Raw genomic sequence first — 27,121 nt, 5'->3', positions numbered from 1 at the left:
AGCACTAAAATATCAATGTTTAAAGTTTAGCTTTTATCCAATATTTTGAAGATCAATCACAAAGCTAATCTTCATTAAAGTTGCAAATTTGATCCAACTGCCATCATAGTTCTTTTCCTCATCTTTTTGATATTTATGTTGACTTCATCAAAACAAGTGCTTCATGTAAATATGGAGAAACTTGATATTACAGAAGTTGGTGTGATCACTACAATAGGCCAGGACATACAAAAGAGATATGTTGGGTACTACATGGAAAACCAGCTGATTGGAAGCTTCCTACAAGGATAACTGCGCTCATCCAACAATTTATAATGAAATCAAATCTGGAAATGCATCAGAGTCCAATACATTCAGTAAAGAGAAGATGGATACACTTTAGAAGTTGCTCCAACAAACTCTTAAAAATACTCGTACACACTCTTCTACTGTTACTTTTGCCCATAAATGTAATTTTTCTACTGCTCTCCATGTCTATCACCAAAAACCAAGCTTCTGGATTGTTGATTCTGGAGCCTCTAATCATATGATAGGGGACATTAGTGTATTTCACAATTACAATCCCTGTTATGACGACTCTCGTTCGTATAGCAGATGGGACTACTTCCAAAGTGACTGTTAAAGATTCTATAATTATATCTAATGATATTACCCTTGAGTCCGTGTTATATGTCTCAAAGTTAGATTTCAACTTGCTGTCAATTAGTAAGTTGAATGAGGATTCAAATTGTGTCATTAAATTTATTTCCGCACAAATGTGAATTTCAAGATTTGGATTCGAGGAGGAAGATTGGCAATGCTAAGGAATGTGCGGGACTCTACCTTATTGGAGTAGAAGATGATAAAATTGGGCCCATTAAGGGTGCTCATATGGTTTCTTCAAAAAATAATGTTATGTTATAGCATTATTGCATAAGACACCCTAATTTCATATACTCGGAAAGAATACTTCTATCTTTATTTAATAAAAATTCAAATTTGTTAAAATGTGAAGTTTGTGAATTGGCCAAACACACCAAATTCCACTATCATATCCAGCCCTATAAGCCATCTTATCCTTTTTTCTTAATCCACAGTGATGTATGGGGCACCTCCCGAATTAACAATGTCACTGGGTCAAAATGGTTTGTGACATTTATAGATAATCACACAAGAATTATCTGGATATTCCTTATGAAAGAAAAATCAGAAGTATGAAAATCTTCATAAATTGATCCAAAACCAATATTCAAGTATTTAGGATAGATAATGGGGGAAAGTACTGTCATCATTCTCTTGGTACTTGCCTCCTAAATCATAGCATTATGCATCAAACTTCGTGTGTAAACTCCCCTCAACAAAATGGAATTGCCGAAAGGTGGTTAAGGTACATTCAGATTAAATTTCAGATTTTACGTGGTTAAGGTGCGTTCAGATTACAAATTTCAGATTTTATGAGTATTTTGAAAATTTCACCAAGGTGAGTGATAAAGGCAATGATGTGTAATGAACAACCCCGTTTTCATATTACCAGAAGCGTACTGCCCCATTTTGCCATCCCTAGGCACAATGCCTTCCATCACTGCCAACTGCACAACTTTTACCATTGATGTTGCCGCTATATGACATTGCGCCTGCCTAACATTTCAACTATCATTGCCAGGCATCTGCACAACTCCCCATCAGGCCACGATCTCCATCACTGTTGCGAGACCTTCCACTTGCTTGCATTAACAGTAGTATCATTTTGATGGGTTTCGACTTTTCTTACATTTCAACGTTTACCGAAATATAGATCAAACATAAGAAGCACAAACTTTTTCAAATAGACACGCCAAGAACATGGATATAGAAAAGTCGTTGTTAACCAAGATTATATATATTTATAGTTACATAATTTGGTTTAGTAAACCAATATGCACAGACATTTAACAAAGATGGATACACCATAGCAGCATAACATCTTTTACCTAGCAGAAACTAGAAACTGATAGCCCCAGTTTATGGCTATTTTTTCTACTATATTTAGCAAAACAAAATTATTGGAACCATGGTGTCAAAAGCCAAAAATATATTTTTCTAGTTTCTACTCCTAATTGATCTATCAACACTTCAAAATCCTGAAGAAAGTAAGGGGGGATACACAATGAAAATTGAGCAGTAATGATCAGGAATAGGCAACAACTAAAAAATTGGCAGGAAAGAACCGGATTGTCGGTCTGATCAGCACTGCCCTGCATGTTTTATCTACCTTGTTCTTCTTCTGTATTGGATTCTTTACTTGGAGTGACATTGTCATGCGAACTTTCGGTTGATTCCTCGGTGCTATGTTTGCCCTGTTTCATAAGATGTGAAGGGATAATCTTTACAAACAATAATAAATAATAAACTTCTAGCTGCCGAAAAATGGCAAAGGCCTGGCAAATGGACAGAAAAGGATACTACTATTCTACTAAAAATACCCACTTCAACCCATTATTTATCTCAGTCTATCTTTACAGTTAACCCACTTGCCTTTTAAATTGATCAATTATAAAAATGTTTTCGACTTTTAAAAATAGATCAGTTATAAGTGTGTTTAGAATATCGTGTTGCCGGAACTCTTAATGGACGGACGTTCTATGAAATTTGGGAATTGTAGCTCCAAAGCTTAGATCCCAAAACAATAAATAGACAATTTGTTCCCCTCAAAACATGAAGATGTGGGTTCAAATAACTGTGCAGTGAGTTTAATTTTAAGGCCAAGGAATTACCAACTGAACTGGTACACCACAAAAATGAATTTTTCTGAATTCGATTTATCAACACAGCTGTAAGCACGTGTCCTCTACTTGATTATTAGTCAACGAGACATACTTTGAACATAGAGAAGATCTTACCTTGTTTCTGTCACGCCAACCAAGTCCAAAACTTAGAAGACCAATCTTCCGTGAAGGGTTTTCAACACGACCAGCTCTACAAAAATAACACCAATCAAAATGATTCAAAATAATGCAGTCTCAAACAAAGTCACCTCACATCATAAGCCACAAACACACTCTTCGTATTAGCATCCCTTACCCGCAAATCCATGGAAACTAGGTAATGTCAATCAAAGGACTCAGATGGTGCAAAACAAATTATTAAAGAAGTGAATAACATGCACTTTCTGAAGTTGAAGATCAAAATATCAATCTTCTTTCCAATTATTGAAGTTTTCCCATGATAAGATCAAAATAACAACTTTCTTTCCATTAGTTTGTAATTTCGAAAAGTTATTTGCAATCACAAGAGAAGCATGAATAATGATATTGACCAAGAGACTTCAAGCCTTTCACTGAAGCTTTGGCTGCTTTCATTACTATTCACTATTGAGCTTCATCAATGAAAATCAATCTTTTAATGCTATTTGTTAAAAAAGATCGTCTTTCTTAGTTTAATAAGTACAGCTTATGCAAAATGGTAGTTCATAAAGGTTGCTGTTTATATATAGTTTTTTTAATTTAGTAATTATCTTCAGTTGTTTTGTTTAGTTATTTATCAATGAGAATGGCCAAAATATCCAAAAAATCATCTAATGTGCTAGTCAGAACCTGTCTGACATTAAACTTATGAAGCAGGTTTATGATGAATCAACTTTTAATTTGTACCTTGGAGAAGACTGCGCTTTGGATTGACCAGATTCATACTGAAGTGTAGCCTCCAGCATACTTTCTGCCATAACAACTCGCTTTTCCATCTCAGCAATTGATGCTGTGGCCTTCTCATACTTTTCCTGCATATTTATTATACTGGAAATAGATATAAGCGTGTCTAGTAAGATCCTTAACAATTAGCACATTGCGGCTACTTCTTTCTCTCTGATACCAGAAATTATAAAGCTCTTCAACATCAGGCAGGGATATGTTGCGGGTATTTGTATCAAAGCAAAGATATAGGGGAAATTTTAATTTCATAATCTAGTTGCCTAAAAAGTAGAAGACATCCATAGCTCACAATGAACAAACTACAGCCAAAAAGAAAATATGATATTTTCCATGAAAATTATCAAGAGAAAAGTTTCCCATAAATATATTACAATAACAACACATTTTGAGTAAAAGTTATTTTAAGATTTTTCCCCCCATTAGACAAAAATATCACTACTCTCTTTTCCATTTTTTAATCATTACCATTTTCCAATTTCTCTTCATTTCCCTGTACTCTTAATCTTCTTTTGTCTTCTTCTTCCTCTCATATTCTCTTCCTTTGTCTATCTCTTCATCTCATTTTTCGAATTTGAACCCATTTTTTTGAAAATTTTCTACATTATATTTTTTCCAATGTGGTAGATGTATACTGGAACTAAATTCATGTACCGCCATGAGAATTCAATTCACGTAAATATACGTTAATTGCAAACTCATGTGGGTACTAATTCCAAAGTCGTGTATTCATGAAATTCTAAAAATCTGTCCACAAATGTTATGCTATGAAAGAAAAAATAATTTAGTGAATTGAGTTCACATACACCGACGTAAGTTGAGTTTACGTAACATCTTAAAATTTAGAATTTATAGCCGGTACATGAACTCAGTTTACGTGCACCTATGTGAATCGCACATGAATTGAGTTTGTGTACATAATTATTTTTTGACTTGAGTGAACTTAATTCATGTACGTTTCTCAGACGCAGAAAAAAATGCAAACTAATTGAAACAGTAAAAAGATAGCTTACATATTCGGAGACTACCATTTTTTCTACAATGAGAGCTACCTTAATTTTCTCTCCAATGATATCATTCCTATTCTTGTCTCATGTAACCACTCATCCGTCGTAACATTCTCATCTTTGGAACATTAAACGTGCTTTCTTGTTAGTCCTTTACCGGGCAACCTTCAAATTTCTATGAACAAATTCTACTTTAAACTTGAGTAGCCTTCTTCTATCACAAATCAAAGCAGAAACATTCTTCCATTACATACAACTGCATGCTTGAAACTTGTAGTTTACGTCTCCATTTATCTCCATATCATTTTGTTTGATGAAACCAAGTTACGCAGACAAGGTGACGTTTGGTATGGTCTGATCTCCAAACCCAACAACCATTCTTAATATCTTGTAGATAGTTTGTTCCCATGCTTTAGTGCTTAACACATCAAGTGCTCATGCTCTAGTGTCCGCTTACTCCAGTCTTATTGTTTTTCTTTGGTATTATATAGTTATTCCAATTTTTTAAATTTTTTACATAATGGGATGCCTCATAATATTCCCTTTTAACCTTACTCTTTTGTTTCTATCACCGCACCATCAAGAATCTTTATCCTTTAGTCTAAAGTCTCTCGATTCTCAGTGTCTGTTTTTCTACCTTCCCAATTTCTTCAGACATCTCGTTACATTACATGACATCACCACCAGTACTTTCTCGAATCTCCTAAAATATTTCTCTCAAAGAAACCTCATTTTCACCCTTTAATTGATAACTTGACTGTTCTTGTTCACTTTTTCTCCCAGTAAGACAGAAGTTTATGGGAAGTTTTTTATCCGATTTTCTTATGAAAAAGAAGTCATGTTAGAGAATGTCACCCTATTCATGTATGTGATACGATGCTCCTCTCTTTTTATAATCTTTTTAGGAACAATAACAACGGCTAAGTATTTTCCCACCTTTTTATAATCTTTTTAAGAACAATAACAACGGCTAAGTATTTTCCCACTAGGCAAAGTCGACCACATGAATCAGTTGATGGCATAAGCTCTTGTTGCCTATGACAGACCAGTAACGTCTACATCTCTTTTCACGATTTGACCTATAGTTTTTATTGTCTCTATAACGCCACAAACTGCTTTCAGGATTACCGACTGACCCCACAACCCAACACGGGTCTTTTCAGCATGTTTTGTCCCCACTCACACGCTTTTCGAGAAACTTTCCAGAAGACCACCCATCCAAATACTACTCCAAGTTAAGCACGCTTAACTATGGAGTTCTTATTAGGATGGCTACCGAAAAGAAGATGCATCTTGTTGGTATAGGTAGTACCAATCAATCCTTGTAAGTCTTCCTTCAACCATGCAGTCTCATCCCTGCACCATCTCAGGATCTCTTTTATTCCGATGTGAATTCGGCGACCACTCCTCACCCTCTTCATCCTCGGGTGTTACATACCCACCTACTTCCGCTTGGTTCGTTCCCGAACCACATCGTACTGAGAGAGGTCTGCTCTGATACCATTTGTAACGCTCTAGGCTACTTTTAAGATTACCGACTAACCTCACAAACCAACACAGATCTTTTCAGTATGCTTTGTCCTCACACACGCTTTTCGAGAAACTTCCCAGATGATCAACCATCCAAATACTACTCCAAGTTAAGCACACTTAACTATGGAGTTCTTATTTGTTAGACTATCGAAAAGAAGATGCATCTTGTTGGTATAGGTAGTACCAATCAATCTTCATAAGTATTCCTTCAACCATGCAGTCACATCCCTACATAACCACAGGATCTCTCTTATTCCGACGTGAATTTGTCAGAATATTATTCTGTCAAGGATACAAAACCAGAATTTGTGTTTTCTCTGTTCACTTTTCATTGATCTGATGCTATCCATATATATTACATAAGTCATAAATGGCATTAATAATACAAATATTCTAATTCCTATAATTTATATATAATTAGACAGCCTAACCTATATTCAGCAACTAACATCAAATATAGTTATAACAAAATCACTGCAATAAGTATTCCTTATTGACATCCCCCCTCAAATTGATGCGGTCGGTCAAGAAGCATCAATTTGCTGATAAGAAACTGATGTCGAGGTCGAGGTACAGCCTTAGTGAAGATATCTGCAAGTTGAAGTTGCGATGTGACATGAGGAAGAGATATAACATGATTGTCCAATGCTTCTCGAATTGAATGACAATCCACCTCAATATGCTTTGTGCGTTCATGAAAAACTGGATTAGTAGCAATTTGAATAGCACTAGTATTGTCGGCAAAAAGTGGTGTGGCTGTATGTTGAGGAAAACCGAGCTCAGCCAAAAGTCCACGAAGCCAAGTAATTTCAGAACAGGCTGTAGACATTGCTCGATACTCAGATTCTGTTGAAGACTTAGAGACGCGAGACTGCTTTTTACTCTTCCACGAAATCAACGCAGGACCAAGAAACATGCACCAACCAGTAACTGATCTTCGTGTATCGGGACAACCGGCCCAGTCTGCATCACTATAACCAATCAAACTAAGAGGCTGCCGAGCAGGAAAACATAGGCCGCGTGTAGATGTGCCTTTCAAGTACCGTATGATGCGACGTACTGCAGCTAGGTGAAGATGGCGGGGAGTGTGCATATATTGACTCACTTGCTGAACTGCAAAGGAAATATCGGGGCGAGTAATGGTCAAATAATTAAGGCTACCGACCAGCTGCCGGTATAACAAAGGATCAGATAATTGATCACCTTCATCACGACGATATTTCACATTAACCTCTAGAGGAGTATCCACTGGTGTGGCTGAAGTTAGGCCCGCCAAAGAAATCAAATCTTCAGTATATTTATGTTGATGGAGAAAAATTCCCTGGGAATTAGAACAAACCTCAAGCCCTAAAAAATAATGAAGACCCCCTAGATCTTTCATATGAAAAGAAGCCTGAAGTTGTTGCTTAATGTGCTGGATCGCGACATGATCAGAACCGGTAATAATCATATCATCAACATAAATAAGTAGAAGAACAATACCATTTAATGTGCGATGAATGAACATGGATGAGTCAAATTTACTCTGAGTAAAAGAAAAACCGAGTATAGTAGTTCGAAACTTTTCAAACCATGCTCGTGGAGCTTGTCGTAATCCATATAGAGAGCGTTTGAGCTTGCACACCCCTTCAGATGAGGAAGGCAGCCCTGGAGGAAGGGTCATATAAATATCTTCTGCCAAGTCTCCATGAAGAAATGCATTCTTCACATCCATTTGGGTAAGTGGCCATCCTTGAGAGGCAGCAATAGTCAAAATGGTTCTAATACTAGTCATTTTCGCGACCGGTGCAAAGGTCTCATCATAATTCACCCCATACTCTTGTTTATTGCCTAATGCAACCAATCGGGCTTTGTAACGATTAAGAGTACCGTCTGAATTCAACTTTACCGAATACACCCATTTACTCCCAATAGGCTTAACACCTGGAGGTCGAGGAACAATGTCCCAAGTGAAATTTTCTTGAAGGGCTTGTAGTTCATCGTTCATTGCCGTTACCCAACGAGCATCTTTAACTGCCTGAGAATAACAAGTAGGAATAGGTGTACCAGATAGAGTAGCAGTAAGAGAAATAGGGCTATATTCATACCTATCAGGTGGACGAGACACTCGTTGTGAGCGTCGCAGAGGCGCTGGTGCAGGCTCAAGTGACGGATTAGTGGCGGGAAGGGACAAAGTCGGAGCGCGCCTGACATAAACATGACCTGGTTTAAATCGTTCTATAGGAAGAGAATCATTAGAAAAATCAACAAGATTAACAAAATCAATAGAGGAAGGTTTAGTATTTTGGAAAAAATATTGTTGATCAAAGAATATAACATTCCTAGATATGCGTAAGCGACGAGAGGTGGGATCATAACACAAGAAGCCTTTATAAGTGGTACTATAACCCAAAAATGCACACATAACTGATTGGGCGCCAAGTTTATTTCGTTCAGAAGGTGGAAGATGAACAAAACATACACAACCAAATGTATGAAGATTAGTGTAATCAGGATGTGCATGAAAGAGACGAAAATAGGGAGAATCAAGCCCAAGAACCTGAGAAGGAAGACGGTTGATGAGAAAGACAGCTGTTGACAAAGCTTCAACCCAGAATTGAGGAGGGACAGAGGCAGCCAGAAGCAAGGAGCGCGTAACATCAAGTAAATGACGATTTTTGCGTTCGGCGATGCCATTTTGTTGAGGCGTATAGGGACATGAACGCTGAGACAGGATGCCTTTTTGTTGCAAAAATTCCTGAAAAGGATGAGAAATATATTCCCCACCGGAATCCGTACGTAATATCTTAATGGTGGTCTGAAATTGGTTTTCAACGTAAGCCAAAAATTTCTTAAACATTGCAAAAACTTCAGCTTTAGAACGAAGAAAATAAACCCAAGTAAAACGGCTAAAGTCATCAATAAACGTCACAAAATATTTATATTTGGAATGAGATAAAATTGGAGACACGCCCCAAACATCACTGTGAATAATTTCAAAACATTTTTCAGCACGATGAGCATGGAGAGGAAAAGGAAGAGTTTTGCTTTTGGCAAGTTTACACACTGAACAATTAAAAGATGAGTCAACACTGATATTTTTGTGGCCCGATAAACCTGTTTTTATTAAGTGAGACAAAACAACAAAGTTTGGATGTCCTAATTTATTATGCAAATCCGCAAACGGATGTGAGACATCAATACAAGAAAAAGAAAAATTAGAGGAATGAAACTGGAGCGGAAACAATCTGCCTACTTTAGGTCCCTTCGCGATCACTTTCCCCGACACTTGATCCTGCACAAAACAACCGTTACGAGAAAAATTAACATTATAGTTATTATCCACCAATTGGCCAACGGAAATTAAATTAGAGGCAAGTCCTGGTGACACAAATACATTGTTAAAGGAATGATTGATATCACCAACAGCAGAAATAGGCAGAGTGTTACCATCAGCAATTTGAATGTTTTGGGTGCCCTTATAAGCATGGACATTTTGTAAGTGTTTAGGGGATCCAGTCATATGATTAGAAGCCCCTGAATCCACAAACCAAGGTGTTGAAGCACTAGTAGACTTACCATGAATGCCCAAAGCTGATAGAGCTGAGAGAACAATCTGTTGCACCTTCTCCGGAGTCAACGTATCAGATGCATTAGCGATGATAGGAGTAGACAAACCAGCAGCTTGGGTAGTAGCTTGAAAGGCTTGGGTAGGGCGCCGAGCGGGTCTCGTGGGGCACTCAGTAATAATGTGATCACGTTGTTTGCAATAGTTGCAGAATTTCTTACTGCAGTTGCGAGCAATATGACCAAACTGTTTGCAGGAAAAACACTGGACACGCCGCGTATCACGTCTGTCGGCTGTATTTTGGGCTGAATAGGCGACTGTGACAGCATCGGTAGTATTCTGGTCCGGTGACATGCTGTTTTGGGTGAGTAGGCGCTGCTCTTCGCGGAAAAGTTCCCCGACACAAACTTCTAAACTAGGAACTGGATTACGGTTAAGTAAAGCTGCACGAGCCACTTCAAATTCTGCGCGAAGTTTCATAAGAAACTGATCGCGCTTGCTGACTTCATAAATATTTTGAACAGCTGCAAGGGATGTTTTAGGAACATCAGCATGCAAGATCTCAGAATGTTCAGCCCATAGATTTAGAAAACCAGAGTAGTAATCTTGAATGGACAGAGAGCCTTGTCGATAATTTGCAATATCTAGTTCGAGTTGAAAGCGTTTCGCTGCATTATTCTGATCGTATATAACCTTAAGATGATCCCACATGGCTTTGGCGGTCGAGAAGGAGCGCAAATTATTAACCATTTGAGGCTCAATTGAGGCAAGGATCCAAGAAATTATTTGCGCGTCCTTTGTTTCCCATGTATCTAACGCAACCTTCTCGGTTGGAGCCTTCGAAGCCCCATTGAGATGACCAGACATTCCTTTCCCTTTCACATACATTTCAAATTGAAATGCCCACGAAGGATAGTTTTTCCCAGTAAATCGAACACAAAAATTCTCTCTTTCTTTTTCCGAAGCCATGAAACCAAACAAAAACCAAGAAACAGCCACAAGAAAAAAAAAAACCGAGTGCAGAGAAGACCAAAAGCAGAGAAGGGGACCAAAACAAGAGTCACCCAAAACTAAACAAGAGCCGAACCCCAAAAAAAAAATCGAAAAACAAAAATGTCGAAGAGAACACTTATCAACACAAATCTGACAGGCTAGATCGATAACCTACTGATACCATGTCAGAATATTATTCTGTCAAGGATACAAAACCAGAATTTGTGTTTTCTCTGTTCACTTTTCATTGATCTGATGCTATCCATATATATTACATAAGTCATAAATGGCATTAATAATACAAATATTCTAATTCCTATAATTTATATATAATTAGACAGCCTAACCTATATTCAGCAACTAACATCAAATATAGTTATAACAAAATCACTGCAATAAGTATTCCTTATTGACAGAATTCGGCGACCAATTCTCACCTTCTTCAGCCTCGGGTGTTGTAGCCTCGGGTGTTGTAATCTTCTTATCAGTGCTTCTACAAGTTTCGCCGTACATGTTCAAACCATATAAAATGAGATTCTTCAATTTATAAACTATGCGGGCTTCCCTTAATTTCTCCATAATGATTGCATTTTGAATCTAATCTTGTGTTATGTAACTACTCATCTTCTGTAAAATTCTCACCTTGGTAACTGATAGTACCAATTTATATATCATACTAAAAATGGGGAAGAATCCCCCTTTGACTACAACAATGACAGCACTTCAAAGGATTGTCTACCTCCCAATGCCATAAGGCCCTATTCCTCTCAAACTACAAGATGCTTCCCTCTCTAATCCTCCTATCTATTTATAGGAAGCATGCATCATTTATTTGGCCTAAACTACATCTCAACAAACTACTAACTAGCCCCATTGGCTCATTAACTAACTAACCAACTACTTAACTAACTAGTAACAACTACTTAGCTATCAATAGGAGACCTAACAGTAACACTAATTTTGCATCCTTGTTCGTTTTAACGTATAGCATTCAATTCCATACAACATTGAGAATGCTATATATGAGAGATAAAGTTTTCCTTTAAACCTGAGAGGTATTTTGCAATCACATATTACACTCGAAACATTCCTCCATTTCATCCACCCTACTTGGATTCAACAGTTGACATCTTCCTCAATGTTCACATCACTTTATATGATAAGAGCCCAAAACACATAAAATGTGAGACTTGCGGCATTATACGTTCTCCATTTTTAACCTCCACATTTGAATTTGTTTGTCTAAATTTTCTCTCCATATACTCTGTTTTACGTCTATTTAGGCAAAAACTATGCACTACCAAGACTTGTCTCCATATCTCATTTTAAGAAAAAACATTGATATGATATTCTAAGCATGTTATACACTAACAATTGACTAGAATCACCGTGATCATTAAGGGGAGAGGTTACCTGGAGCACGTGAACTTCCAATTTATGAGCTGCAAGGTCTTGTTCTGCTCTTCTGCGGGCATCTTCAGTAACTTTTTGGTCCTGCTCTAGCCGAATTAGAACCTGAGCATGTAGAAGAGTTTAAAATTGTCCATACAGCTTATATAGATATTTTACTCAATTTCTTTTTACTTATTTACTTCTGCAAATAAGCTTACAGAAATAGACACTGGAGAAAACAGGTGCACATAGAACCTGCAGCATGGCAGCTTCTTGTTCTTGCTTATCAGTAAGGGCTTGTTGTAAGACGGCTACCTCATGCTCCAATTGCTCAACCTACAAGATCACACACGTTTGTAGACCTTGAAAGACAACCATATAAGAGGTTTGTAGAGAAGAAAGAAATCATTAAATTTTTTGTACTTGAACACTGAACTAGCTTTCCAAGTAGTTATTATATGGCGTTCAGCAAGAAGTCGCCCCTATGAATTGAATGATTAAATGATATTTAAATGAAGACTATTTATAACAATGTATATTCGGTAATAGACCCAAATTAATAACTCGCCTTGTAAATTGCATTGACAATTATTACTCTTTTAATTCATATTTATATAAATTAAACATGAGGTGAGGTACTAACTCACTCAAGCACATTTAATTTAAAATATACTTTGTCTTCCTATTTTTCACATATTACTTATAATGATATATGTGCTTCAGGAATGAGTTTAATAAAATGGTCTTTCTAAGATATATACCTTTAAGAAAATAGGTAGTTAAGGTAAGTATTGTTTTCTGTAAGTTTCAAAATCTCTCCCTATTCTCTTAGTTTCTATAGAAAAATGCAAGTTTACATAATATTGAGTTCATGTCAAGACATAATGAAGTATGAAGGACATAAAATATTTCATAGTAAAAATCTGACCCAAGGGTATTAGTTCAAAAATTAGCAGCCAAAGACTTTTCCGGCCTAACTCAACTCCTACAAAACCAGCTTGTAAGGTGAATATTGCCCCACTTATAAATCCATTTTCAGGCCTTATCTTATCTAATGTCAAAATTTTAACAGAACCTAAGGGTCAAATGTAGATAAAGATGTACACGGGGATCATTTACCAGTATCAGCAACAATAGATTTATAAAAAGCACGGGATAATTTATCATATTAAAAGATTCAAATATATCCACAACAATTAAGTTTAGTGCCATGGATGGAGTTAGCTATATGGACCAAGCAATGCCATTGGGTTCTATCAGAAACCAAATTTTCAATATATTGATAGTTGTTTTTATGGTTTCTCCTCAGGTTTTCTAGCGGTATTCAACCATTGTTAGTTAGACTATCTTCCATTTAATCCACTTTTTTTTCATGAAGGATACTTACAGGAAAATAAAGGCAATGAGAAAATGACTTCCATTTTCAAAAACTTAATAAACACCATTAAGATCCCACATAAACTTACAAATATGGCCAACATGTAGTCCTCATAAGGCTCAGACAATCAAGAAATGTTGGCTTGTAAAATTGAGTTATGATGAGCTCAAGTTCTTAAATTGTATCATAACATCCTAGGTTTGTTAATAGGCCATCTCCATTAGTCCACACTCTACATGTCTAGTTCTAGACGTGAAGGGGTGTTGTTATTGGGCCACCCACATTTATTTGTATGCATACTAGGTTTCCCATCTTGGATGTCGGGTGGTGGTGATGGTGTTGAGATCCTACTTTGACAAAAAAAACAGTCCTTACCTCTTAAGCCAGCTCTTAGGGTTGAGTTAGGTCTAATCTGAATCATAAGAAATAAAAATACTAACAAAGAGATAATATAAAACAACAAGACCAATTTTTTGAATGTTGCACATACCCTCGCAGTCAACTCCAGACGATTATCTTCCTTCACCATCTCCATTAGAGCTGTTTCTAGTTCTTCAGCTCTGCTCAAGATATGAAACACGCATGGAAATGGATAAGGATTAAGAAAATCCCACAAATTTTTATTGAATAGATTAAGTTTTCATATTGATAAAGGAACATGGGTAATGAAAATAGGAAAGATACATATTTAATATCAAAAGTGCTATATGCAAAGCATTATACAGATTAATAACATTTGAAATTACAAGCAAGAAGACTTGAATGGAATATAACGTGGATAATAAACAAATATGAAGAATATTAAAAATGGATCAACAATTAGGGGCTTAGAGAGATTTTAGACAGATCCATATATGGTTGGTTGAGAACTATTTCCAAACTCAGTTTCAGGGATTGGTTTGAACACAATCATTGGAAATATTGGAAGGAATTTCTTATGGGTAGGCTTTGAGTTACTCTAACGGCAGCAGATAGGTGAGTAACATGGTTAAGCATGAGGATAATTGCGCGCTCGGTTGATAAATCCTTCACAAACTTAACTTTTCCTTCAATTCTATTTGAGAAACATTCTGTTAACTTTATATGTAGAAGGATAGAGAACAAATCAAGTTGCCTTAAAATATTGAGAATTAGAGTATGGACACCAATAATAATTACCTGAGTATGGAAGATCTTTTCTCCTCCAGCAATCTGCACATCTCAACCTTCAACAAAACTACCTGCACAAAAGCTGTTAATCATCGAAACTAAGAGTTGCACAATAACGGATTACAATAAAGCAACTATTTATAGGATAAATACTTTTATATTACTGTAAAAAATAATTAAACCAGGAAATTACACTTTGAAATTATGAATTTACGTGATAGTAGTAACATGTGATTTCAAATTTTGCCCATTGAGAATATAAAATTTGACAAATGATGTGTTGGCTCAATCAAGAATATTTGTGTCATGCAGCCAACCTTCACTTAGAAAAAATAAACTAGGTTATTCTAGATGAGTTTTGCAGCTACTTACGGTATTCAGTCATGCCAACTTTGCAATGTAATAGATACTCCTCCCATTCCTTTTTACTTGTCGTTTTCAAAGTTTAATACAACATGTATTATTGGTTTATCAATAATACCCTTAAGTATTTATTGAAGAGAGATAAGTAGATAGAATGCAATAATTAATTGTTAAGGGTATTATAGGATTAAGACAAATAATTTTATCAATAGTAACAAAATTTATTAGTTTTCTTTGTATGTGTAAATAATCTTAAAATGAAACTGAAAAGGAACAGAGGGAGTAGCAAATAACACATTAACAATTGGAAACCCGCACGATTCTAAAAGTTAAGGTCAATGGATAGATAACTATGTATTACATATTATCGCACAAAATTGCATACTTCTCTAGTATGCATATGGAAATTTGAAATTTTGATTTCATTAAACATGTTTTATACTATTAAGACTCTTAACATATACATTGACATAGTGATCCTCCATTTTCTTTATTATAAAAAGTAAAAAAAAAAAACACTATATTTGTAAATAGCAGGCCAAATTGCAATCATTTATGTCACTGAAGTATGTATTTATCTAACCAAATACTCTGCACAACAATCTCTATAAATTATTAATTTATACAAAACAAAGTTGTAACTAGCTATCAAAATCCCATTGTTGCTAAGTAGACAGATGATAAATCTACAAATACATACTTTGTTACATTTTAAAGTGAATCAGAGAAACACTGTAAAATGTGCTTAGAAAATAATTATCTCCATATGGAGCAAGTACTTTTATCAGTGCAATTTTCTGATGAATAAGATCTAATTTCATTTTAAAGGACAAAAACTCAGAAGTATTAAAAATCAACACATAAAAGCCCATTGAAGATCCATATTGCCACTTAATATCATCTTATTCTAGTTTCTTTTAAATGCACCAGAGTCAAATGGTATATCAGTATCACAGATAGGCAGAGTGGCTTACGCTTGATCTTAAGCATTGTTTAATTTCAAATTATAAACAATGCAGACACACCTTTTACTACTATCAAGTTAACCTGACTCAAGATACAACATGACAAAACACACATCTTAGAGGTATTTTAGCATACTGGTGGAATTATACATGGAATTAGAGTTTAATAGTAGATAAATTTCAATCTAATTCACAAGGATAGCTTCATTTTTTACAATGGAGAAGTAAGGTGAAAGTTGAGGAGGAGAAGCAACCTGTTCCTGGAGATCTGGTAGGGAATCCATTTTGGAATCAATATTGAGACTATTAAGCAGTTCATCTAAGTTAGAGGAATGGGACTCCAAGCCCAACTGCACATCCTTATCAGCTACCATATCACCTTTGTCATTATCTTTTTTTTCTTCCACCAGTGACCCTGGGTCATGCTTGAAACTATACAATTTAGTTGCAATCCCCTTGGAATCTTTCCAAACTCGTCCTTTCCTTGATCTCTCTTCTATAACTTCTAATACAGATGGACGGTGTTTTACTCTCAGTTCCTGCAATCTTGCTTCAGTCACAGCTAGAAAACCCATACAAGCAGTAAAGACAAGCTGGCTGCTATCAAATGTCGAGCCAACAAGTGATTGCAATAGAGTAATTGCATCACCTGCATCTTTTGTTGTAACTAACGCAGGACCTAGAATAAGAGATATGTTATTTAACAAAGTAAACAATTGCTTAGTTTAGTCTACTACTTGGTCATACTACTCAGCATAGATCAGATGCAAAAATAGATAAACACAAGTCAATACCATATAATTCCATTAGAGCCAGCGCTGTTCGAAATAGCATAACACGGTTCCCTTCAAATAGCAGAACATCCCAAACTCGAATAACTAATAAAAAACACACCAAAAAGAAACATTTAAGAATAATCCAAGTTCAAAATCAATGTTGTAATATTACATGAAAAAAAACATTCCAAAAATATTTTACCACTTTCCCAGGGAATCATGTTTACAAAGATTGATAGAAACCACGGCCCAGATACCCATGCTACCTGCACTCCCAAGTAATCTAGATGATTAACTGCACCAAAAACATTTATAGAATAAAAAATTGATATCCAAGCTGATTCTGAGACAGTTATAAGGAAAACACTAGAGAGTAAACATGATAAATACGAACCAAGTTTCGGAAATCTTTCACGCATCAACTCCTCAAAAACAAGCTGGTCCACCTAAAAGGTTAATAGCTTCTGTGAGTTAGTGACTGGCAAAGAGAATTTGTCCTAAATACTATGATTCACACCTGGGATTCTATCATTTCTTCTGTATAGTAGCCTTCAAAATAATCATCAATAATTCCAACGAAAGTCCTGAGTTATACCAGTCCAACAAATCACATCATATAAACATAAGACAAATTCAAGTATTGATCGTGTAAATAATTTATTTTTATAGTTATTTTACTATTGTTAGTACTAATAGTAACTTATATTCGGACCTTTAGTCCAATAGTCAGACCCATTAGGTTAGAATAGTCAATATAAAGAGATTAATGCTTGTCCGTTTTTCATACTTGAAATATATTATTCAGTTTTCACAAATCTATAAGAGAAACTATTAAGAAAGATCTAGAGATTAATGAGTTGAATAGAGATTGATTGTTGTTGTTGTTGTAACAAAGAAGGTTTAGGTTATGCAGGAAATAAGCAGGGCAGCAGGAAAATATAGCTTCAAGGGAAATAATAACTGTAGCAGAGCATCATAGATAACTGTTGGAGACTGTTTATTACAGGTGTTAGTTAGTTTGCATTCATGGGAGGGGAAGTAGCCACATAAATCTGTAAAATTGGAATTGCTGGCTATCTTGTATTTTGAGAAATAGTAACGAGCAAAGTTATCAGGTGTTTTAAAGACCTGGATACCTGATAACATTTCTATATTTTCACCATCTCTGACCTTTGTTTGTGCATTAGAAAACTAGGGGTTAAGGATTTAATTCATTAAAAAAATATATTTTGTTAATTCTTTTGATACAGTTCTAATATGTTTTATGTTAAAACATACCAATAGGCAGTCATAAATAGATGCATATTTAGAAGATTAGTTTCCCTTATAATCAGTAAGCAAAAGAAAAAATGGATGGAAGTTTATTCATTGGAACAACTATTATGTTATAAAGGGGACTGACAAGGGGAAATAAAAGATAAGTTTCGTAAACCTACCAAAAGGCATTTTCTTCTGGCATAAGAAGCAGCAACAAACCAGCAAAGAAGTTCATTGCCTGCATGTATTTCAGCAATAAAATTTAAGGACAAACATAATATGATGTTTATGATGACGAAGATGACAACAACAACAACAACAACAACAACAACAACAACAACAACAATAATGAAGAATAGCACCTGTGAAGAGACTGACACGCGTGGAGTAACAGCAATGGAAATGCAAATATAGTCAATAATAGAGAGTATATCACCTTTCATGTTGCACAGGGCATAAAATCTTCCAATTAGCTTATGCTTCAGGCTTTAAACAGTCTATAGTTTTTTAGCAAACACGTGTTCTAGTTTTAAGGAGGTACTAACAAGAAGTAGGAATGCTAAAAACCTTTAAGAAGATATTACTATATATGGAAATATACTAATATATTAAAGAATAAGCAAAATAAAAGGAAGGCGCTCTTAAAACAACAAATGGCCGTCAGAATTTAGTGGGAAAGCTTAAAATCTTTAAGATATATACACATGGAAATGCATTAATATATTGAAGAATAAGTAAAATAAAAGGATGTGCTCTTAAAACAACAAATCGTCATCAGAATTTAGTAGGAAAAGTTTGGCAGACCACTGCAGCAATGCTAATGAGTCAGTCTTCAGCAATTAGTTGAAGAGACCTTTCTAGTTTGCAAAACTTAAGTTGATTTCAAAGTATTACCTCTGTTTTGGCCTTATTGTTTGTTTATAAGAAAAACTTGAGTTGATTTTCAGTGGCATAATCACTATTTTTTATTGAGTACTAGGAACACTCACTCTAACACTCGTTCTCTTATTGGGTGAAACCCACGTGGGTACGACACTTTGGAAAATGGGTCCCATATAAAGTGGTGGGATCCATATTGGAGTGTTTCTAGCAATAAGAGAGTGTTTCTAGCACTCCTCTTTTTCACAGATGGGGAAAATCACCATAACAGTATCTGGACATAATAGCTAAATTTCCCAATGGCACAATATGTTTCAATTTATCTTAACCCTTGCAAGGAAAATACTTATTTGGAGGGATGTAAATTTTATGAGCAAGTTTCAAAAGCTTAAACATTAGAAAATTATAGCTGAATCAGTATTTACCAAGAAAGAGTTTTTTACACTATTTACCTGACAGTATCCAACAGAGGGGTTATGTCGAGCATATGCTAGCAGTAAACGCCTCAAGGAATTTCTGCCATTTTCGTCCAAAGCAGGGTGGCCTGGGAAAGTTCGCGGTATATCCTGAGAATGGAAAGTGCTATTTAGTCTAAGGAGAGAGCCAACTTGCAATATAAAGCAAAAGATGCAGCACCTACAAATCAAAATAAATTCCAGGGCGCATGCAGCTAATGACCTTCTCAATCTGCTTTCTCCATTTCCCTGATGCAACAGATTGAACATCTTGCTCCTTGCCTTCACAACTGTTAGTTTCTTGAGCTAAAAGATCATCATAATAACGCTCCACCCGCCGTGTGTTCACACCTACAAAGGCTTGCCAGACCTGTAACAGCAATATTGTAGTATAGGGAAGGCTACTATACTTTTCCCCCAACAAAAGTTGGAACTTGAGTGAAAAAGAAAACATAAATTTTACCTCTCCTCTAAGATCCTTGGGGACTCCACCCTGAACAAGGGACTCCAGTTCCTTCCATGGGGAGAAAAGTTCTGGCAGGTTTCGATCCATTAAATCATTTTCCGCCCTTGAACCATTACCACCATCTAGAGTCTCATTAGTGGAGACCTTTCCCTGACTATCTTCCTCAGAATCCCCTTCTACAGGTTCTGATTTTTCTATAGATGGAAGGTGGCCATCACTACCATTTATCTTCCCACCTTTCATATTCTTTCCTTTCTTGACACGACAGCTCAATATTTCTTCAATGGTACTAAGAGATGGCCTAATTTCAGCCCAGCATTGAACCTTACGGGTCTTGCTTTCTTTTAAATGGTGCAGTTCCTTTGGAGAATTATTTCTTGTTGAACAATCCGAAAAAGACTCCCTCCTACTTGAATCACCCCCTTCACTAGTCTTCCCCAAACCAGTAACTTCTTTTGTCTCAGTTTCTCCTGAAGACGTCCTGCTACTTGAGTCACCTTCTTTTATCTCAGTTTCTCCTTCAATAATTCTGCCTGCACTTGTCTCTTCTACCTCCGCACATTCAGAAAAATTCCTACTACTCGAATCATCCCCAGTACTTACCCTATGAGGATTTTTCTCTTCTTTGACCTCACTACTTTCAACTTTCAATGTTTCTTTATGTTTGTCCTCAGAAGAACTTGCTTGAGATGATTTATCTATCTGTTCAATGAAACTTCCCCATTTATCTGACCTTTCAGCTTCTTCTTCCTAATATGATAAATGTATCAATTTAGGTTATTTAGTTCAATTTTTTGTTGTATCAAAAGGCTAAAATATCATGCTTCAATTTTTATTTTTTTTATTATTCAAGGAAATATATTCAACCAATATCGGATTGAGATATCAAACTAGACCAGCAGTAGCATACATCCAAATCGAAGTACAATGAATAGTTACCTTGTAGATTAAGGAATACTCTCTATATCTTTGTGCGTATTGAGGCCTTAATGCAAACCCATAAGAATCTCTGTAAACATAGACTTACGATTATTTCTCCGATGGACAAAAAGAACAGTCATTTCCAAAACCAATATAAATTAAACATAAAACACAACACAAACTACAATAAACGATGACGAAATTCAAACACAGAACCGCAACAAAAATTCAAAACGAATGTCCTACAGAAAATACACGCATATGCAGAGCTTCACGGTATACATTACCTGGAATCAACCTCCAATGTACGTTTACTCAGCAAGGACAACAACATAGTTTGAAAACAGTTACAATTCTACAGCCCATAGCTTTCACTCTGAAAACTAATCTCACAAATCAAACGCTACCACCACCGCATTTCATATATCAAAGAGCCTCATTCAAATTACACATGAATAAATCCAAAACACCACTCAACTAATCAAAATTCAGTAATCGGATCGTGATTTTACGATTGCCGATCGATGAATAGTTTTTTCTTAGAACAGTGACTGAAACGAAGAATAATTCAAAACTAGATCGAAGAACTAGCGAAATGTTAGGGTTCATAGACACGTGGAAATGGAAGGAAGAGAAACGAATTATGAATGTGTGAAAGTATATATACCTGCTTGATTTGAAGTTGTGGAGGAGATTGAAAGCGGTTTCCGCCATGTTCGGTGGTGTTGGCGCGAAGATGAATCTGAAGAGAGAGATTTGGGATTAGGGAGTTAGTTTCGGAGGATCGTAAATGCTAACTGAATATGAGTCTTCCAATTCTCCGTGTATGAAATCGAAGCAGAAATTCCACGTCGCATGCTGTTCGAATTTATGAACCTCCTTTTTGTAGTATCACAGAGTTGATTTATGGATTATCGACACGTGTAGCTCTTATGAATCATCATATATCAAAAATAAATAAAATTTTATTTTTATAATAGATCTAGTAACAAACCCGGATCTGGTACGAGACACACATTTATTTAAGATGTATATTTTTTAATAGAAATATATCTTGTTACCCGTGAAAAAATAATAATTTAATATATAATTAATAAAAAAATATTTTAAGCAGTAACTTCATGTCGTGTTAATAATCAATATTTAGATTAATAACTTCATGCTCCCTGATATAAATATTAGTTTGATCAATAACTAGTAATATACCCATGCATCCGCACGGATAAATATTATTTAGTAGTGTAAAATTATACTGTAATTTAAGAATTAAGTTTATGTATGTTTTTCTACTTAGAATTTAATTGGTTGTGTCCCAGACACTTTATAAAATATTTCATTCATATTTTTAACATTAAAGACATGTGCAAATGAGTGATAACTCAACACCTATTAAATAATAAATTATCTTTAGAGTAAGAATGAATTGGTTTTTCAATAATATTACAGTGAAAAAATTGCAATACATATTAATATTTAAAATGTTTCATCATTGAAATGATCAATTTATATATATATTTTTTGTCTGGATCTAACTAATTGTGTCTAGTGTCATTTTATCAAGTGCAAATTAACATTTATACATATTTTATTGGTTTGATCTAACTTTTTGTGTCCAATAACATTAAAGACAAGTGTAAAGTTATAATGAGCAAGATGTAATATGATTTTGAGATAGATATTGTTAAAATCATACCAAAGCTAAATAATGAGTAATGAATATATATATATATATATATATATATATATATATATATATATATATATATATATATATATATATATATATATATATATATATATAATTGTCATTCATTTGTGTATTTATATAGAATTGTTAATAGAAGTAGTATAGGTATCGTGTTGATACTGCCCCGTGATAAAAATAAAAAAATTGACATTTGAAAATAAGAATTTTGTGTCTCAAATAGAGACAATTGTTAATTAAAATAAAGACAATTTTTACGTGATCCTTTTCGTTGCATTAAGAAAGATTCGATTTATTAATTTAGAAAAATAAAAAAGGAAAAAGAAAATTGAGGGAGGAAATTAAAATAGAAAATTTCTTTGGCCACCTCCCTATGGGGGTCACCCCCTGCGAAAATTCCAAAATACCCCTGCTTCAGAAGTTCATTTCCGAAAGCTTTTTTTTTTTGAAAAAATTGACTTATTTCGGAAGTGCATTTCCGAAAACATTATTTCAGAAGTTCACTTCCGAAATACTGCGATTTCTGCAGATTTATCAAAACACTCCCCCACCCCCAATCATTTACCCTAAATCAAAACAAAAAGTGGCAAAGGCGAAAATTTGTGCAAACAGAATTCCAAAGCTGCATCAAGGCTCCAATCACACTGCTAAACAACATTCAAAAGCCCTCAATCCTAACACTTTGTAAGTTTTGAAATTTTTAGATCTATTATTCAAATGCATGTTATTTAGGGTTTTAATTGCATAAATGATATATGGTTAGGTTGTTAGTAGTATTTAGGTTGTTTAGAAGCATTTTGATTTGGTTTGAAGTTTGGTTTAGGGGTCTGCCATGGAAGTTGCAGAAAAGTCCATCGCAGGGGTGTTTCGGAAGTTCATTTCCGAAAACACCTCCCTCCCAGTTTTCGGAAATGAACTTCCGAATTGTATCAGAAGTTCAAATTTTTTTGTTTTTTATTTTGTCTCGCATATTAATCGATTTCAACTGTTTACAGGAACATGTCAGACAACCAACAAGCACGCAGGACTGCGTCTTCTAAAGAGGGCGCTAAGGGAAGAAAGGGTTCTTCAAAGAAGGAGGTGAAAGAGGTGAAAGAGATGAAGGAGGTGAAGGAGGAGAAGAAGCTTTTGACTGGTTCTGCTTCAGGCGTGATCAACGCTGATGGTTCTGATACTGAGTGGGATGAAGATTGGTATAATTATCTTCATTCGGAGGAGTTCGCTCGTCGAGAAGAATAACGTGTTTTTATTTTGTTTGATGTGTATTTTGTAACGCTCGTCGGGCAGAATAACATGTTTTTGTTTTGTTTGACGTGTTTTGTTCGGATTTCGGATTGTATCGCACAGTGTTTTTGTATTGGATTTATCATGTTAATAAAAATACGTACTACTGTAAGTAACAAATGACGGAGGAGGTGTAACCGGGGTCGGAACATATGACGGAGGAGGTGGATGTTCGGAGGAAGAAGAACCGGAGGTACGTCCACCGCGAGACAAAGGAGCCAATCATTGTAAGCTATAGTTTATCATTATCATCTGGGGACGTCATTTCTAAAAAATCAAGATTAAAAATAATAAGATTTTTTTCCCAATTTTTTGTAATGACGTCCCCTGATGATAATGATAAATTATAGCTTACATTGATTGGCTCCTTTGTCTCGCGGTGGACGTACCTCCGGTTCTTCTTCCTCCGGACATCCACCTCCTCCGTCATATGTTCCGGCCCCGGTTACACCTCCTCCGTCATTTGTTACTCACAGTAGTACAACTTTTGAAATTTGGAAGCCTTTTTTTCTCCCCACCACTCTCTCATCCCCACCTACCCGTGTTCAACAATATGTAACTTTAATTTTATGTAATATTGTCGTTGTAAACTTCACCCGATTAAATAAAGCGAATTGTTGTTGTTTTTCATTTTATTCTGTCCAGACATATTTTCGGAGGTTCATTTCCGAATTCTCCAAGGGGGGTGCGTTCGGAAATGAACTTCCAAAACACCACATTTTCTGAAAATATAACTTTATTTCGGAGATGCATCTCCGAAATCAATATTTTATATTAAAAAATACACGTTTTCGGAGATACATTTCCGAAAACACCTTTTTTAAGAAAATAAGTACAGTTTCGGAAATGAACTTCCGAAACAAGGGGTATTGTGGTAAATTCACCAGGGGTTGGCAAGAAGGTTAGGAGGTGGGTGAAGAAAAATTCTTATTAGAATGCTTAGTTCTAAGCAGGGACGGATCCAGACTTTATATATCGGTGTGGCTAAATATGAAAGAAATTATAAATTAAATTAAGAAATAATATTGTTTAAATCAATACATTTATAATAAAAATAAATATTGTTTAAATAATACAGTGGAACTAGGAATTGGAAGGATTATCGATCTAATTTGATTGCATCGGGTGAATTATTAAATTAGTAAAAGTCAGTCATAATTGACCAAACCGATAAAAACCAATGAACCGACAATTTTTGAAAATCGACGGATTAAATGCATTATTATTTTAAACAAAATGATGTTGTTTTGATAATTAAATAAAATTAAAATATAAGTTTTTCAAAATTTGTTTGAAACAACTTTCCCTCTTTAGAATTAAATTTATTAGACACTGCACTTATTTTGTTATCCAATTTATGTTGTTATTAGACTTTGTTCAAAATTTATTTGAGTTATCCGACTTATTGAACTGAGTTATCTGATTTAATCTTACAAGTCGACCAACAACCCAATAATTTGAGTAATAAACCAATGACTCATCCTCTTTACTTTGATGGCCAATTCGATTTTTAAAAATTAAAGAGAGAAAAATGATATATATATATATATATATATATATATATATATATATATATATATATATTATGATTTCACTTTTGAAAAATGCATCGAGGTTTAATGAATGAATCCAAATTACTGCTGTTTAAATTAAAATATAAAAAAAATAAGAAACCCAAATAGCTCATCACTATTTTCTAGAGACTAACAATAGCTTATCACTATTTATAAATAGTTTCACAAAATCTCTTGTTTAACAACTGATTTAGTAAAAAAAATTGTACTGATATTATATTTATGGGAAAAAATATTTGTACACCTGCTTATGACACTTACACTGTATTTTATACTAAAATTACATGCTCATTATTTTTATAATAGTTTTTTTGGCTCATTTTGAAATTTGTGCATCACAAAACCAATGCCATATATACGGTGTAACGCATACGGTGTAAAAATTTCATGTAAGCATAGCATAGCTGTATATTTATATATGGCAAAACCTCTTCTATATCATACCTATAACAAAAAAGAAAAAATATGGTGTGGCTTTAGCCACAGTGTGCCACAACATGGATCCGCCCATGGTTCTAAGTGAAAAAAGATAAGTTATATTTAGGTTTTTTTTTTACCCACCTCCTTATGGGGGTCACCCCCAACGAAAATCACATTTTACCCCTGCTTCGAAAATGTATTTCCGAAATATTTTTTTTTCTAAATTTTTTCAGACTTCGGAAGTGCATTTCCGAAAAAATCCCAAAAATTGAGATTTTGATTAATTCGGAGATGCATCTCCGAAAAAACAAAAAATATCTAAAAATTTCAAAAATTAATTTTAGGATATGAATTAATTTATATATTATAAATTTGATATAATTTATGAGTAATAAATAATAATAATTATATATTTTGATATAATTTATTAGTTATGAATAATAATTATTATATATTTTTATTCTGATTTATATTTTAAAATTTAAAATAATTTTAATTAAAATAATTAAAATAATTTCACTTACAAAATGAGTTATAATTTTTTATTTATATATTTATATATTTATAATAATCATTATGTATTTACAAAAAAAATTTAAAAAATGAGTGTTTTAATTTATATATTTATATAATAATTATTATATATTTATAAAAATTATTATATATTTATATAATAATTATTATATATTAATTATAAATATATTGATATATTTATATAATAATTATAAAAATTAAAAAAATGAGTGTTTTAATTTATAATAATTATTATATATTTATATATTTATATATTAATTATTATATATTTATATATTTCACTTACAAAATTAATAATTATTATTATATATTTATATATTTTTATTCTGATTCATAATTAAAAATGAGATAATTTTTTATTTAGTTTAAAAAAATTAAAAAAAGATTTTGTCTTAATTTTATTTAATGAATAAATTTTATATTTAATTCTATATAATTCAAAATTTACTTATGGAATTAAAATGTTTTTGATTTATATAAGTTAGTAAAATAATTTTGAACTTTCAAATGGTTTAGGATGTTTTGATTCACCTTGATTTTATTGATTCACATTCATTTTATTGATTCACCTTGATTTTATACTTATTAATTGTATTGATTCACCTTGATTTTAATTTTTTTAATAATTATTAATTATTTCGGAAGTTCATTTCCGAATTCCTCCAAGGGGGTGCGTTCGGAGATGAACTTCCGAAAACACCACATTTTCTGAAAAGTAACTTTATTTCGGAGATGCATCTCCGAAATCAATATTTTATATTAAAAAAAACACGTTTTCGGAGATACATTTCCGAAAACACATTTTTTAACAAAAAAAAGTACATTTTCGGAAATGAACTTCCGAAACAAGGGGTAATGTGG

At 34.2% G+C, this 27,121-nt stretch overlaps 1 protein-coding gene across 6 annotated transcripts; it reads right to left on the bottom strand.

Moving 5' to 3' along the window:
- Nucleotides 1-1,828: 1,828 nt before the first annotated feature.
- On the bottom strand, nucleotides 1,829-21,588 carry LOC131644558 (uncharacterized). 6 transcript variants are annotated; one of them, XM_058915090.1, is made up of 18 exons: nucleotides 21,411-21,588; nucleotides 20,762-20,831; nucleotides 19,820-20,572; nucleotides 19,580-19,726; nucleotides 19,354-19,467; nucleotides 18,202-18,260; nucleotides 17,283-17,349; nucleotides 17,160-17,211; nucleotides 16,968-17,060; nucleotides 16,784-16,867; nucleotides 16,244-16,668; nucleotides 14,671-14,732; nucleotides 14,003-14,072; nucleotides 12,390-12,470; nucleotides 12,156-12,257; nucleotides 3,609-3,733; nucleotides 2,859-2,934; nucleotides 1,829-2,315 (listed from the first exon to the last, which is right to left on the bottom strand). In XM_058915090.1, exons 1-18 carry the CDS (start codon nucleotides 21,455-21,457, stop codon nucleotides 2,223-2,225), a joined length of 2,520 nt encoding a protein of 839 aa, XP_058771073.1. In that variant the 5' UTR covers nucleotides 21,458-21,588; the 3' UTR covers nucleotides 1,829-2,222. The 6 variants fall into 6 exon arrangements, 3 of the variants coding, with proteins under 3 accessions (XP_058771073.1, XP_058771072.1, XP_058771074.1); XM_058915089.1 differs by having other exon boundaries at nucleotides 16,968-17,211; XR_009296548.1 differs by lacking the exon at nucleotides 1,829-2,315 and having other exon boundaries at nucleotides 2,911-2,934; nucleotides 3,609-3,749.
- Nucleotides 21,589-27,121: the final 5,533 nt, after the last annotated feature.

The sequence above is a fragment of the Vicia villosa genome, linkage group LG1, assembly GCF_029867415.1.
Source record: "Vicia villosa cultivar HV-30 ecotype Madison, WI linkage group LG1, Vvil1.0, whole genome shotgun sequence".
Lineage (NCBI taxonomy): Eukaryota > Viridiplantae > Streptophyta > Magnoliopsida > Fabales > Fabaceae > Vicia > Vicia villosa.
The sequence above is the reverse complement of the archived record's forward strand: the minus strand, read 5'-3'. Positions and strand labels throughout refer to the sequence as shown.

Coding starts and splice junctions, on each gene's coding strand:
- LOC131644558 (XM_058915089.1), bottom strand. CDS start 21,457: ATGGCGGAAACCGCTTTCAATCTCCTCCACAACTTCAAATCAAGCAG. Junction 17,212..17,282: donor AAGAAATGATAGAATCCCAG/GTGTGAATCATA, acceptor TTAACCTTTTAG/GTGGACCAGCTTGTTTTTGA. Junction 12,258..12,389: donor AAGAAGCTGCCATGCTGCAG/GTTCTATGTGCA, acceptor CTACATGCTCAG/GTTCTAATTCGGCTAGAGCA.